Source organism: Ailuropoda melanoleuca, chromosome 4 (genome assembly GCF_002007445.2).
Source record: "Ailuropoda melanoleuca isolate Jingjing chromosome 4, ASM200744v2, whole genome shotgun sequence".
Lineage (NCBI taxonomy): Eukaryota > Metazoa > Chordata > Mammalia > Carnivora > Ursidae > Ailuropoda > Ailuropoda melanoleuca.
Window position 1 is genome coordinate 56,938,680 of NC_048221.1, and position 15,252 is coordinate 56,953,931.

At 48.4% G+C, this 15,252-nt stretch overlaps 1 protein-coding gene across 3 annotated transcripts in view; it reads right to left on the bottom strand.

Moving 5' to 3' along the window:
* CHCHD6 (coiled-coil-helix-coiled-coil-helix domain containing 6) overlaps window positions 1-15,252 on the bottom strand; it is a 238,782-nt gene that overhangs the window by 24,967 nt on the left and 198,563 nt on the right. Inside the window, exons 7-8 of one of the 3 annotated variants that reach the window (XM_034658882.1) lie at window positions 13,049-13,244; window positions 3,785-9,303 (exon numbers count right to left, since the gene is read on the bottom strand). The exons of 1 other annotated variant lie outside the window; for it this stretch is intronic. In XM_034658882.1, coding sequence (XP_034514773.1) covers window positions 9,271-9,303; window positions 13,049-13,244 — 229 coding nt within the window. In that variant the 3' untranslated portion in view covers window positions 3,785-9,270. Of the gene's footprint in view, window positions 1-3,784; window positions 9,304-13,048; window positions 13,245-15,252 lie in introns of those variants that run through there. One more of the 3 variants, XR_002143494.2, reaches the window with a different exon arrangement.

Here is a 15,252-nt window from a genome sequence, read left to right on the forward strand (position 1 = left end):
TGTGACGACTGCTTCAGTCCTTTCATTTAAAAAAATCTGTGTCTAATCCACATTTAGGAATTTCTACCTGCTTGAGGTAGGAGTTAATTTCCTTGACCCAAGGAACTAATGTAGAAGATAAAGAAGGGGAGAGCAATGTTACAGAGGCTCCCCAGCTCTGACTCCCAGCAGAGCCTGACAGCACGCATTATGATGGTGACACTGTGCACGGCGCATTGCCAGCACTGTCAGGGCTAATGACCCCAGAGGTGACTGCTATTAGCCAATTCACTAATTAGAGGCCTGTTTGTAGAGCTAATGGGAAGGGTAATCATTTGTTAGCTTAAGTAAAACTCCCGGGCATTCCTGACAACTGTCATCATGGAAAAGTCTGGGAGGCAATTCATCTATCCCTGTGAAATTCAAAGAAAGAATCTCGAAAGCCAGAGTCATCTTTGACAACACAAAAGTGAACATACCCTCCTTAAGGAATCTGCTGGTAGGAGTTTCCTGCTTTGGCTCCTAATAGATCCTCTTCAGTAGCAAATAAATATGTGTATGTACAGACACAGGCACATTTCCACGTTTGCATTCCAGTGGTCTGATTTCTGTGGGTTCAATCCAATTTCTCTCAGACTCTGAGCCTAGGGAAACAGTCACAGCTAATGCCATTGACAGGAGAATAGCTCTGGAATCCCAACACGGAATGAAGCAATCTGGTGAGGGACTGTGTGAGTGTACGAGTGAGACAGAGTGTGTGTGTTACCATGGATGTGAACGAGCAGGTGTTTGTGTATGAGTATGAGTGAGAGTGTATGTTAGTGTGTATCTGAGTGTGTGAACGTGTTCACATGTATGTGAGTGTATATACGTTAACGACTGAGTGTATGTCAGCATGTTTGTGTGTATGTGTGTGCATGCATGAGTGTGTGTTAGCATATACGTGAGCAAGTATATGAGTGTGCATTGGCATGTGAGTGTGAGAATGACTGTGTTAGTGTGTATGTGAGCAAGTGTGTGTTAGTATGTACGTACGTATGTGTGACTGTACGAGTGTGTTAGCATGTACGTGAACAAGTGTGTGTGTAGGAAGAGGGAGTATTTGGATTAGTTTTACTTGGCTTGTGTGTTAAAGATCAATAAAAACAGCCAAATTTTCTAAAAGATGATTTTATTGACTCATATAACTTTTAAAAAGCATGAATAGTGAATAAAGAATATTATTGTTCTTCCGGGGGGTATTTTAGGGACAGACTAAACCAATGTGTAGGATTTAGGGATTTTTTTTGGCTTGTAAATGTGGGACCTGGAAGAATGAACTCTTCTTAATTGTTCTCACCACCAGAAGAAAACAATCTGCCACCCAAAGCTTCCTGAACCTTTTTGCCTTGGTCCTGCTGGACTCAGGGTGCACCCCCACAGACATGACAGGAGAAGCCAAGAAGTCACAGCCCCTATAGCAGAAGTACAGAAAGAGGCTGAACCTGGCTGGGGGCAGGGCCTAAATTCTGGAGGAGGCCTTAGAGACTGCAAGTCCCTCGAGGCCCTGCTATAGTGAGAAACTGAGGCCCGGAAGGTGAAGCTACTTCTCAGGGTCATGGGTACATCCACTAGACAGCACAGGTGTGAACCCAGTCTCCTGACTGTGCCCTGGCCTGACATCCTGCTCATTCGGCAGTCACCCAGATGCTGACCCCATCCCACCCAGATAGTGCTCCTTTCAGAGGTGGTGAAAGGTGACTCTTCAAACAGGGGGACCCAGGCCCCCCAGAGGGCAGGAGCCCCATGACTGTGGTTGCCACAAGTTGGTTGCTGAATTAATGTCCAGATGGGCACCTCATCATGGCCAAAGGGGAGCTGCAGCCTCCCCGTACCTGGTCCACACGTGCTCACTTATGGCAACCTGGTGTCACCTGGCCATGGGACACATGGGCCACCTTGCAGCTCCAGCATGGCAGCACAAAGGTCTGTGTCCCCCTGAAGAGCCCATGCCAGGCCCACAGGCCTCGGGGTGCTGTGCTCCCTTCCATAGGGCCACTGGTCACTACAGGCTGTCCTGACTCAGGCCTGACCCTGGGGAGGGGCCCAGGCAGGGGGAAGACTCCTGGCTTCAGGAGAAGGGCTGTGGCTTCCCTAGGGCCACTGTTGCAATTTAGAAGCTGGGATGGATTTACTGGAGTTCCCTGGGGGCTTTTCTGGGGAAGCGATTAATTTGTTGGCTAGAGCACATCACTTTGGCAGTGGGTCTATGTGCAGAGCCCATAACAATCACACAGGAGCTTGTTTAAAATGCAGATTCCATGGCTCCCAGCTTGGGGCACGGCCCTGGACTTGGCATTCCATGGATTTTGGGGCAAGTGGTCTATGGACACCTCGAACCCCGGATTATGGCAGATCTGCAGAGCACCACACCATCGAGGCTACTGAGGGCTCTGGACAGAAGGGTATGGCGAAGGACCTGAAGCAGCTCTCTCCTCTGGACAACAGCACAGAACATCTTGCCAGAGTCTCTGCTGTCCTATAAACATGCGCCTTAGTGGTCCTGGGTTCTGGGTCACTGCAGGATAACACCAATGCACCCAGGCTGTGGACAGAAAGGTTAGGCCCTGGATCCTGGCCCTGCCACTTCCTTACTCAACAATCTTGGGCAGGTTAGCCAGGCTGGTCCTGTCTCCTCATCATAAAAACAGGGTAACCTTGTCTCCCTGTGCCAGGCAGGTGTCAGAGCTCTGTGAGACGGGTAGAGTCCCGACCTTCCTGCGGTGGTGTCTGTCCCGGCCCCTCCTTCCCAGTACAGAAAACCCTAGGAGCCTGTAAGCTGGTATTGACTACATCCTCTTTCTTCTGGTCATCAGCTTGGAGCAGACTGCAAAGAATGGGAGCTCCGAGAGCTCTGGAGGTGGGAATGGGGTGGGGGGCAGTGGGATTAGGACCATAAGTAGAGTGGAGCACATTAGGCATATCTACCTGAAATGTTCTGGGGGACAAACTGAGGGGGGCTTCTGATCAAAGTTCACCTGCTCCTCAAGCTGCCTCGGTGAGGTGCATGCGTCCCTGTGACTAGTCATGCTAAAAGGGTCCAAACCACAAGTAGATCTCCACACATCAGCCTAACTAGCCAAGATCAGAGGGAGGCTGACAGCAAGACACAGGGGATCAGCTCTGAAAAACAGAGCCAAATCAATAAATGGGTCCTGAAGATCTGGGAATGGTCCCAGGATGGAAATGAAAGGCACATCTAGAATACTCACTTCCATATGCAGAACCGCAACTGGACTGGTTTAAGCAAAAAGGGCACTGACTGCCTCTAGTAACTGGGAAATCCTGGGGTGACTTCACGAGGGGCAGAGGGCCTTTCCATGGGACGGACAGATAGGAGCCCCAGTCTAGCAGGGGTGAGGCCAGGCAGGGCCTTGGGTGCTGGGCATAGAGTGTGGGAAGCAAATCCTCATGTCTCCCTGTGCCCTACTCCATGGAGACCTGCCCCGCGCAGCAAGAATGGAGCCTGCCCCCAGGGCTTCCTGATGATCAGGTGGCCCGGTCTGGGCAGAGGAGACGAACCAGGCAGCAGTAGAGGGTACAGGGAGGGGCAGGACCCGGCGAGAAGAGGTAAACTATGGGTTGATTTTTGTCTTGCTTCCAAAGGAGACACAACTGTGGATGACAGAGGGCAAAAGGGGAGGCGCAGGGATGGATAGAGGTTTGCTTCTCAGCCCTCACAAAAGCCCTGTGGGCGCTGGATAGTCCCCCCCCCCCCCCCCCCCNTGGATAGTCCCCCCCCCGCCCCTTTTACAGAGGAGAGGACTGCGCCCCAGAGAGGGGACTCTTGGCCAAGCTTCAACCAACGAATGAGGGGCATGACCAGGATTTAATTCCGGTTTCTCTGCTTCAAAGCCCGTGTCTTTTTCTTATTCCCAGCCACCTCCCAGAAGACAGGACAGATCCTAGCTAAAAAGTACAGAGGGTCTTCGTGGGCGGGAAGGTGACTGGTGAGGACCAAGCTCCTCTCAAAGCCTGCACCTGAGAACACCAAGAGAACTTGAGGCCTGGACCACCAGGTTACCATTGGTGACCTTTACAGAACCCTGGAGAATGAGGAACACTGTGATACTGGAAAGGAATAGTCTTCCATTTCATGGTTTTCAAAAGAATGCATTCCAAAAAACATAGGTGAACCCAGATAAGATTCTAGAGTGGCCCAGTAAAGAGGCTGGTTTCAGAGCACTTAGAAAATGGAGAGGTGATTAGTAGGAACAGACAAGGCAATCAGAAACACATCATTCCATACTCTCTTCTCTTCCCTGTAACAGGGATCCTGGCTGGGAGACCAGGGCCACACAGTGGCCCACCAGGCCCAGCCTCTACCTGCATCCATCCAGTGGGAAAAGAGGAATAATGCAGGCTGGATGCCCAAGGAAGTATGTTAGGAACTGGTTGAATCCCTGGACCCACATGGGCAAGGTCAGCTTTGGAGGTGGTCTCTACTGGCATTCTATCTTGAGCCTTGTGCAACTTATCATTTTCATCAATGACTTAGCTGAAGAGAAGAGCTGGCAAGTTTATGGAAGACAGAGTTAGACGTGAAGTTGAATATGTCAGATGACAGAATCCACATACCCAAATCATCAATCTATAGGCTGGACTTTTAGTCCAGTCTACCCCAAATGACGTTTACTGGGGATAAATATGAGGTCCAGAACCCGAGTCTAGAGCAATTAGTGACCATGCATGAGATAAGTTTGTCTGAAGCTTTGTATGAATGGTCAGTGAGGTCCAGTTAACAGGGCAGTGGACCATCAAGCTAATATGGTGCTGCAGCCCAGTGAGAGTGTGCTACAGACAGAGCCCAGTGTCTAGACAAGGGAAGTGATGGCTGCACTGCACTCGGGCTGGTCAGCCTGCTCTGGCTCCCAGAGCCTGCTGCTAATAGGGAGCACAGGGGCTGGAAATGGAGACTGGAAGCCAGGCATGTGTCTCATTGGGTGGTTTCAGGAACTGGGCATTAGTGCTGGAAGGATAAAGCTGTAATGTTTTACAAAGGGATGTAAAAGTTCCCTTTGAATATCTGTAGGGCTGGCATGCAAAGGCACCTTCACTGAGCTCTACAAAGTCCCAAGGACAGAGCTAGGAAGTTCCCAAGACATAGCCCTGAGCTCCGTGAGAGAGCACTTCTCTAATAGGGCCATGAAAGATGAAACGGGAAGCTTAATAAAGACGGGCGCTGGCAACTAAGCTCATTTTCACGGAGGCAGTAGAACTCCTGGGGGCAAGCACCCCAGGAAGGATTCATCTATATCTGGGATCAGATTAGATGACCCTGAGGGCCGTGCAGTTTCAGGAATGCCAACAGGCAGAGTGACACAGAACCTCATCTCATTTGTAGGGCGGGGTGAGGTAGGGGGTAGGGGCAGGGGCAGTGGGAGTGATGGTTTTGGAACACTTTAGAGAGTTCTTAGGAATCATAGCCCAGTGAGGATACCCTCAACTCAGAGAGAGACTGGATGTTACAGAGAAGGCTCGGAATCATGGGTCTCAACCCCCTTGGATCTGACTATTCCAGAAACAAAAGCCCTTTCTTGTACAATAAAACCAGCAACCAATGGCCACAGGTCGAACTGGGTGTCTCAGGGTGCACTCCAGCCTGGATCTATAGCCTTGGGATAAGCATGAACCAAGGCCAGCCATACCATGTACGCCATTTCTCTGAAGGTGAACCCTTCAGGGCAGCCCCTCTTGTTGGTCCGCACAGAGACAGACAACTCTGATGGCAGTGGGTGGAGACCTCAGCCATTCACAGCCTGCATCATCCCTGCCATGTGCTTCCTTCCTAAGGCCTGGAGACTGTCAGGATCTTGAAATCCAACCACCTGAGATACCGGCCTCCACTGAACTCTAAGGTCTGTTAAAATGAGTATGCTTTTAGAGTGCTGCAGGGAAATAAATCTTTCTGGAACATCCACCCTTGTCCTGGAAGAATCAGATACCAGGAGACGGTACCCAGCCTCTGCCAGCCTCTGCCACGGCGGGTCCTGCTGGCAGCCTCTGGTGCAGTCAGCAGAGCCCAGAGCCCTTGTTGCTTGCAGAAAGAGGGGCAGTGTGGTTGACAGTGATTAGATCTTAGGGGAATTCTTTAGTTCTGCCACATTTCACCACTTGACAATTTCCTGACCCTCTGCCAGGGCTCCTTTCTTGGGAGGAATGAGCATGCACACCCAAGTGCTGCATGCCCAGAGTGGGTCCAGGGCAGGGCGAGGTGGTGCTGCTGTTGTGCTAAGGCCCATCCTCAAGCTAGACAGAAAGGCCCCGCTTGCGACGAGGCTGCTCCTTCCCAGGCAGAAATGACCATGATGAAACCCAAGCAAAAGCTTTCTCTTAAGAACCAGAACAGGGGAGGCAACAGGACCAGGAAAAATAAATCTAATGACAAGAATGCTAAGCCCTAACCTCTTTACCGATTAAAAAAAGAAGAAGAAAAACCCAAAACACAACGATTCCTCTACTGTAATAACATTTAATCCCCAGAAGCTAATCTAAATGTAACACTCAAAAGAAAACAAAAGTGGCACAAAGGAAAAGAGCCCCAGCCGGGCCTCTGGGGACACGCGCTTTAGTCCCCAGGCGAGTCTGCTAATAGAGCTGGGAATGAAATGCCATTTTTGTCTTTGTAGAGGGGAGGGGATTAACAAACTGTCATCTCTAAGTCCACCTTCCTGAGTCATGGGTCTCTGAGCAGTAAGAAAGTACAGGGCAGAGGCTGGCTGCCCCTGGAGGCTGCCCTTGCCCTAGAGTCATGGCTGCCATTCAGAGCCCGCCAAGTGGGGTCCACCCGGGGAACGGGCTCTAGGAGCTTTGAACACAACAGGACCATCGCTGAGCCCACTGCCCCCCGCATGGTCGTCAGACAGGTTCCCCTGCCCCTCCTTTCTCTGGTATTGGGGCGGCTAAGGAACCCCTCATCTGTCTACAGCCCTGGGGATGGTACACAAACCCTCCAAGCGCTTATGCTCATGCTCCTGTCCAGCCGTTGGTCAGGAGCCTCCCTGCCTTCCCGCTCCTCATCCATTCCCACCGACACGCAGAGTCTCCCAGGGATCGACCACGCCCATGCCTGGGTATCTGCACAGCCCCTTCTTGTTGCTTGGTGCTGCTCCAGTGTCGGATAGTCCATCCCTGACCCTCTGGCCAGAAGTTCCAGTCCTCTCTATCCCATTATCTCCTTTTATTCTCCTCACGGCACTTAGAATCATCTTATTTCACTGCTGAACGTTTGTCCATCCGGCTGCCCTGAGCGAGGGAACCCTCTCTGCAGGGCCCACGGCTGTGCCCTGCCTGGGCCGTGCCGCACGGGGCCCCTCAGCACGTGTCTGCTGAATGTGTGAGTCATCCCGGCTAGTAGTACTGTGGCAGCTTCCTAAACAGGCTTCCTCCCTCCCACCTCAACACCCTTACCGTTTCATCTCCCAGAAGCTGCCAGTTATCTTTCTAAAACACAAATTCGATCATATCAATTCCCTGCTTAAAAGCTTTTTTATGGCTTGCCACTGCCTGTAGGGTGAATTCCAAATTCTTTCGTATGCACGGAAGGCCCTTTACAAATGGACCAGCCCGCCCTTCCAGCCACATCTGAGCTTCATCCGTACCCCCTCAGTATCTGCTTCTCCCCCAACACCAGTGCCCTACCTTCTTCTAACAGCCCACAGAGAAAGGAGCCACTCTCAGACTGCGTACACTGACCATGGACAGCGGAGCCTGCCTAGACCCAGCACAAACATGAATCCATCTCTGAAGCCCCACTGTGCTCAAGAAGAATTAACTGCTCCATCTCTTCCGCTCCCAGACTGGCTTTTCCATACACTGCTGTAGCAGTTACCATATGTTACAGTGGTTCCACTCACTAAATACAGAGTGAAGGCATAAGTACGGGACCCGCGGATACAAAGATGAGTAAAACAAGGTTCCTGACCACAATATGGTGCTTCTAACACAAAAGTGTGAAACAATGCTCTAAGTTGCACCCCAGGAAGTGTCCCTAGGTTCTATGAGGCACCTCAGAGACACAGCTAACTAATCTGGGATGGGCCGGGGGACATGTTGGGAGACACATGTGGAGGGGGTGGGTGCTGTCTGCAGAGGTGGGCAGGCTGCAGGCCGGTGGCATCTGTGTTCTCGCGGAGGCGAAGAGCACGTCTTGTCTATCATGTACACGCTGTGTCTTGCACCAGCCCCAGTGGGGGGTCCAGATCACCATCACCTAACCCTCTCTTTAAAGAGAAGTGATTGTCAAAGTTTTCACAACCAGGAAGTTATGGGCAAATACAACTAGGCCCTCCCCGACTCCCTGCTGTGGATGATGGCCCACAGAACCAGAGCAGGAGCTCCAGACTGAGTCACTAGAAGTGGGGACAGTATCCCTGCCCTAAGCAGGGGTCAGGCGCAAACCACTAGGAAACTCTCCCAGGGAGAAACCCCATGGCCGGCTGCCTGCCAGCCAGGGGAGGCCAACAGAACACTGACGCAGAGGAAGTGGCCCTTCTGTTGTTTGTGATCAGATGGGGAAGAGGGCTGGCATATACCACATTCTGGGTATAGAGCAATACTTGGCTTTTCCTTAAACATCTCCAGAGGAAGATAAAGGCTGTAGAGCTTCCTTCCCTCCATTATGTTAAGAGCACTCATTGCAAGTCCGGAAGTCCTTCCCTAGATCTAACTTAAATTTTCAAGCTGCAGTTCAAGGCTCTAGGCCTGTACCAATCAGAGTCTCCTTCTAAGACGAATATAGGCACATCCTCTGGCTAGGCTTCTCCCTCTCTGTCTTTCAGCTTCTCGGCCCTTTCACCGCTGTGCGCTGCCCCCCCCCGGCCCCCGCAAGCCTGAGCAGCACAGCAGGAAGTGCCGCTGCCCAGTGCTTGATGGCTTATGTGACACAAAACCACTGGCGAATTTCTAGGTATCCTTTGCTCAGTAACATTTCAACTTTGTTCCAGATAGAACCTTTGGCTACACCTGCCAGCAAAAGCCACGCTGCCTGCTTTCAGGGTTCATCTTCTGTCATCTCCCTGCTAATGCGTGAGATGGCACATCAGCCCAAACCCAGCCAGCAGCACATGCAGGACTCCAGGGCAGTGGGCTGGGCCCTCACGAAGGTAGTGATGGGGCAGCCTGGAAGGGAAGAAGTCCACTTTCCCCCGGACCCCTAGCCTTCCAGGAGCTGGGCTTCTGATGCCAGAGTCTCGATGTCCATTCTGGCTCCATCCAGAGTGGCAGCTCATCGGCGCCTCACGTGTTCACACGTCACATCAGATTTCTTCTGAACAGGAGCCACCGCTAAAGGACATTCAAAACCACAGATCTAGTCCAACAGTCTCCATCTTTGATGGAGAAATTCAAAGAAAGAGCATCAGGCGAGTTAGAGGCCAAGCCTTGATCAGAAGACAACATACTGACACACATGTGCACACACGGACATGCACTCACACACGTACACTCACATTCACATATACATGCCCTCCCACACAGTCACACACGTACATGTGTGTGCATGTGCACAAACGCGCAACCAGGAACACAGTTCTAGGGTCAGCTCTCATCTTTGTGTGTGGTCCCTGCCAACTGTCAGCTTGGGATCTGGTTCCCAACTGTACTGGGAACCTCCCTCTCCCTTGGCCCAAATCATCATCGATTCTTCTCTTGCAATGTCTCTATATTCTTATTAATTTTTAATTACACAAGCTGCATATAAGTATCTATCTATCTATCTAACTATATATATTTTTTTACAAAATTTAAAACATAGCAGATAAGTTACAGTCCCTTCTGACTCTTTTTATATAATACTGAATGCCCTTGAACTGCACAGGGGTAACCATAGTTTTCTGTTTGGAGTGTATCTTTCCAGACTTTCTTCTCTATATCCACATAAATCGCACATACCTATAAAACAGAGAGACTGTACGTGTGTTAAGTGTGCACGCACAGAGTAAACTACAACCTGATTTTTTCACCCAACAACATCTCCCAAGCATCTTCCTGTGCTAGCACACAAAGCTCCAGCTCATGTTTTAACCTCTGTTTGCTGTTCCAGAATCAGACAGATCTCGCTCATTCACTGCCCTATTCACAGGCAGCGCGGCTGCCTCCAAATTGGTCAGTCTTGGAAACGGAGCTCCATGCCCCCTTGCCTGTGGCTGCTTGTGCACACACATGAGGGTCTCTGCAGGGCATGTCTCCAAAAGGAGAGCTGGGGGGTCCTGGTGTGTCCCCTTCCTTTGTGGCTCCAGGTCTAGACAGTTGTTGAGTCGCTCTATGTACCAAGGACTCCACCCTCTTTGGCTACTGCACTTCAATCTCTCTCTCATTAAAATGTGAGCTTCTATATAAGTAATACCTACTGTTTATTGAGTGCTTACTCTATGCTTAACGAATTGCCTCATGATGCCCTTAGAACAACCTTCAGAAGCAAGGGACATGTGTCTTAGAGCAGTTCTGTCATCTGATGCAGGCCACACATCAGGCAGCACGGCTGGGAACGCACTCATTTGTTGGACCTCGAAGTCCTGCCCTAGGCCACCCTACACCCCACGCCACCCCCCCCCACCGCTGGACCTGGGGCCCTGCTGTGCACTGCAGAGCACCCACGTCGAAGGTGCTTAGACAGTGAACAATTGGTTTCTTAAGTCTACGCAATGGGCCTCAGCTCAGCCGCCCACCCGACACGTGCTTGGTGAGCGTCTGTCACAGCTAAGCCCTGGGCTGGACAGTGCAGATGCAGAGAAACATAAGAGATTGGACTGACCTCTGGGGAAGACAAACAGTAAACAGAAAAGATGCTTAAGTTGGACTTTGAAAAGCGAGCATACTCTGCAAGGAAAAAAGAGGGGACATTCTAGACAGAAAATAGGATCTATAATGGTAACTAGATATATTCTGCATTCTGAAATCAGGAACTAAGCAGAGTCTCAGCCTGGAAAACTCGGTCTTCAGAAGTCACCTGATCCAGGGCTGGCAAATAGGTTTCACCTTGAATGACAACCCTGATGACAACCCATCCAGGTTCAGGGCAAGATTTCTGGGATCCTCTGGCGATGTCTGCTGGGGGCACACGAAGGGGTGCAGGCAAGAAGTCAACCACTTCCTCTCCCCAGTGACACCACTGAGGCTCTTCAAAGGTGGTCCACACTCACTTCCGGAACCAGCCCAGGGCTTCGGCCTGAGGGAGCACTACCACCCTAGATCTTTTGCTTGGACTTTCCATCCCCACATGCCACACAAACACTACCTCTCTTGTTGAATTCTCTCTCCATGTTATCTCTCTTTTTCTACAGAAGAGGCAGAACTCTGCCCTCACTGCAAAAAACCCTGGGTAGGGGACGTATGCATGCAGGCACCCATGCTGGAATTTACAGCACCAACATGAGGTGGGGGGATGTCTAAGTCAGCTAATCAGCAAGCAGCTAATCCCCTTGTCCTGCAAATTCCTGAGAGGTTAGTATCCTGGTAGAGTAGAAAAGAGCTAGATTCATATGGGCCTGGGTTCAAACCCACTCTGCCACCAGCCGGCTGTGTGTCCCTAAGTACTTCTGTGGATTACCACATTTCATTGACACACAGGCACCGTCATTTTCTCTGCTTTATTGCCTAGTGAACTAAGCCTGAGAGGTTAGGGGACTTAGTTTCCAGATCTGCAAGGTGGGACAATAATGGCATCTGCCACCAGAGCTTCCTGTGAAGAGGAAACCCCAGGAGCCACGTAAGTGCCTAGCAGAACAGCTGCATGAGGGTTTTTAAAGAAATGTATTAACTGAATTTTGATTCGTTAAATGAATTATTAAATGGGTTTTGAATTGTAACCTCTCAAAGAACCACGTACACCAGTTTAAGCCACATATTTTGGTAAATTTCTGAGTAGAAAATGCTCCTTTTACAAAATTATGTAAGATAGGGAAGTGAGAGTAAGACACAGCTTTTGAAATGAGACTAATTTGAACATCATCTGGATCAATTAAGACAGAATGCTATTTTACTTGGGGTTCAAATAAATCACCATTGTTTTAATAGGTAATCAATCTGTGTGTAGATCAATAAACAGAGCACCTGAGACTATACTCTCAGGTGAGCCCAGCCCCTCCCCCACAGGTTATTTAATAAGCCCGGGCTTCTAGGTGAGGGTGAGAGCTAACCATAGCAGCTCAGCCCCCGCAAGTTCCAAGTCACTGTGTCCACATTAATCAGACCTCTCCAGATCAAAGTCCCTGCAGCACAATGACTCAGTTTCAGGAAATAGTTAATAACCTTCTTCCTTCAACTCAATTGTTCTAACCTCTTTGAGGGGTGGCTCTCTGTGGGGCCAGGGAGGACTGTACAAGTTTCCTGACAGGGAGAAGTCGAGACAGGCACTGAATGAATCCCACGGGAAGAGGACTGAAGGTTGTCATAAAAAATAGATGTGACACAATAAATGCAGGACATTCCCTGGGGTCTTAATCTCTTCCTTCAGAAAACCTGAACAATCCCGCCTACTGTGCTGCTGTGAGGTAGAGGGGTGTGCACGTGTGTCTGTGCATGCGTACATACTTTGGATATCCACTTGTACCCCGACAACAGAATTCTTCCACAACAAGAGTCTCCACACTGTGAATACTGGCCTCACCGACGACATTCTTCTTTAGTCTTGAGTTCTTCGTTGACCCTCTGACAGGCATCTTCTGAGGCCCTGCATATATGGCGGGCTCAGCAGGCCGCAGGAAAGCTTAGCAAGCCCAAGAAAAGTTGGGAGGGCCATCCGTGCCATCGGTGTCTGATGTTGCTAACCAGTGTTTGATTGACTTTGCTTTAGTTCTTACTCTCTTTCCTTTACCTGGCATGGCCATTTTCTGCTTGGCAAACTAATCATTCCTCAAAAGCTAAGTTGAGACTTCTTCTCCCAGCTATAGTGGAGTAGCTTGGGGAAGAATTACACTCTCCTCTGAGAAAGAAATTTTAAAAGCTGAAATTTAAAAAGGACCAAGACAAAATAGGCCTTGAGGGCCAAGATTATGAAGGGAAGGGAACTGTAGAGAGGTTAAGTACTCACTTCTGGAGCCACTTGTCCACACTGAGTTTTTTGGCAGTTCTCGATGCAGGAAGGGAGGCTGAGAGTTGGGCAAACAGCATTAGCTAAAGGGTAGAGAAGCCTCAGGGCTTCTGGCAATCTCATAGGAGTATGGAGAGGCAACAGTCCTTTGGAGCTCAAGGCTGCCAAGAGAGCTAGGCCTTGAGGGACCAGGATTCTGGAGAGAAGGGAACTAAAATACAATGAGCCAACACTCAGTGGTTTTCTTCTTTTAAGGCATCTGTCACATTCTTGAGCTATTTAAGGCAAGAGACTAAGGAGCCAAGAAGAAGCCACTGAAAGGCAAAGTGGAATTTTCAGAAGTCTCACAGAACTGAAGAAGAAAACATAGGGGTTCAGAGCTCACCAAGAAAGGAGGGGCCCTGGAGCCTTGGAAAGCCAAGCCCTAGAAATAAGGGTAAATCAGAAGTAGCCTGAGCTTTATCAAACCTGTAGCAAGCTTCCAGTCAGCTCAGTCCCTCAGGTGGCCTACAGGGAATAGGGTGGAGCACTCTGGGGGAGAAGATACATTCCAGGGCCTCTGTACAGTCTCTGTACAATGCCTGGCATTCGATCAAGAATTACCAGGCACACAAAGAGACTAGATCAAGAGGGAAAAAAAGGCAACAGAAACAGACCCTCAGATGACTTCAAAATAACTATAACTAATAGGTTTCAGAAAACAGAAGGCAAAATCAGAATCTCACCAGAGACTGGGAATCAAAGAAACAAACAAACTAACTGAACTTCCAGAATTGACAAAAACGTAATAATTGAAATTCAGAATTCAGTAAATAGGTTTAAGAGAGACTTGACACATTAAAAGGATTAGTGAAGTGAATGGTCAATAGAGAAATTGCAGGTGACAGCATGAAGATTAAGAAAAGTGATGAAAAACAGAAAAAAAGGCACAGAGGCAAATGAGACACAGTAATACATGTAACTGAAATGCCAGAAAGGAGGAAAGACAAAATAGGGCAGTTTTATTTGAAGAGATAACAGCTGAGAAATTTCTAAAACAAAAGGACATCAAACCCCAACACATGAACCCCAAGCAGGAAAAAAGAAAGAAAATGGACTCCTAGCCACATGATAGTCAAACTGCTAAAAAACGAAAGACAAAGAAAAGCTAAACATCAGAGGGAAGAGGTAATTACCAAAAAGGAGTAATAATAATATCAAGAGCTGAGTTCTCCAGGGAAAAACAGATATCAAATCAGAATGTAAAGATACCTTCAAGGAGCTCAAAGGGAGGATTGCTATATCTTCAAAACTAAAGATGAAACAGATTTCCAGACAATTAAAAATAGAGAATTTATAATCAGCAAAGCTACACTAAAAGAAATACTACGGAAACTCTTCAGTTAAAAGGAAAGTGATCTCAGAAAGAAACTAATGATACGGAAAATCTGAACCTAACTGACAAACACAGAATACTACACAATTGGCAGAACAAGCATTCTTTTCAAATATACACAGAAGGCTTAGCAAAACCGATCATATACATGGCTATAAAGCAAGGTCCCAAAATTTTGGAGGATTTAGAGTATGTCCTTCAACCACAGAATTAAACTGAAAATCAATTATTCAAAAAGTAACTGGAGGGGTGCTGGGCTGGCTCAATCAGTAGAATGTGCGACCCCTGATCTTGGGGTCATGAGTTTGAGCCCCAGTTGGGGGTAGAGATTACTAAATAAGTAAAAGTTTTAAAAAGTTTTTTAAATAAAAAAAAGTAACTAGAAAATTACCAAATGCTTGGAAATCAAGCAATATATTTTGAAATGAACAATGAATTGAAGAAAAAAATCAGAATAAAAATTAGAAAAATTTTGAACTGAATTATAATGAAAACACAATATATCAAAACATTAGTGTATAGCTCAGGCTGTGTTTATAGAGAAGTCTATACCTTAAGAGCATATATTAGGAAAGAAAGAAAGAAAAGAAAGAAAAGAAAGAAAAGAAAGAAAGAGAAAGATAGAAAGAAAGAANTCGAGCCCCACATCAGGCTCCTCCGCTATGAGCCTGCTTCTTCCTCTCCCACTCCCCCCACTTGTGTTCCCTGTCTCGCTGGCTGTCTCTATCTCTGTCGAATAAATAAATAAAATCTTTAAAAAAAAAAAAAAGAAAGAAAGAAAAGAAAGAAAGAGAAAGAAAGATAGAAAGAAAGAAAAAGAAAGAAAGAA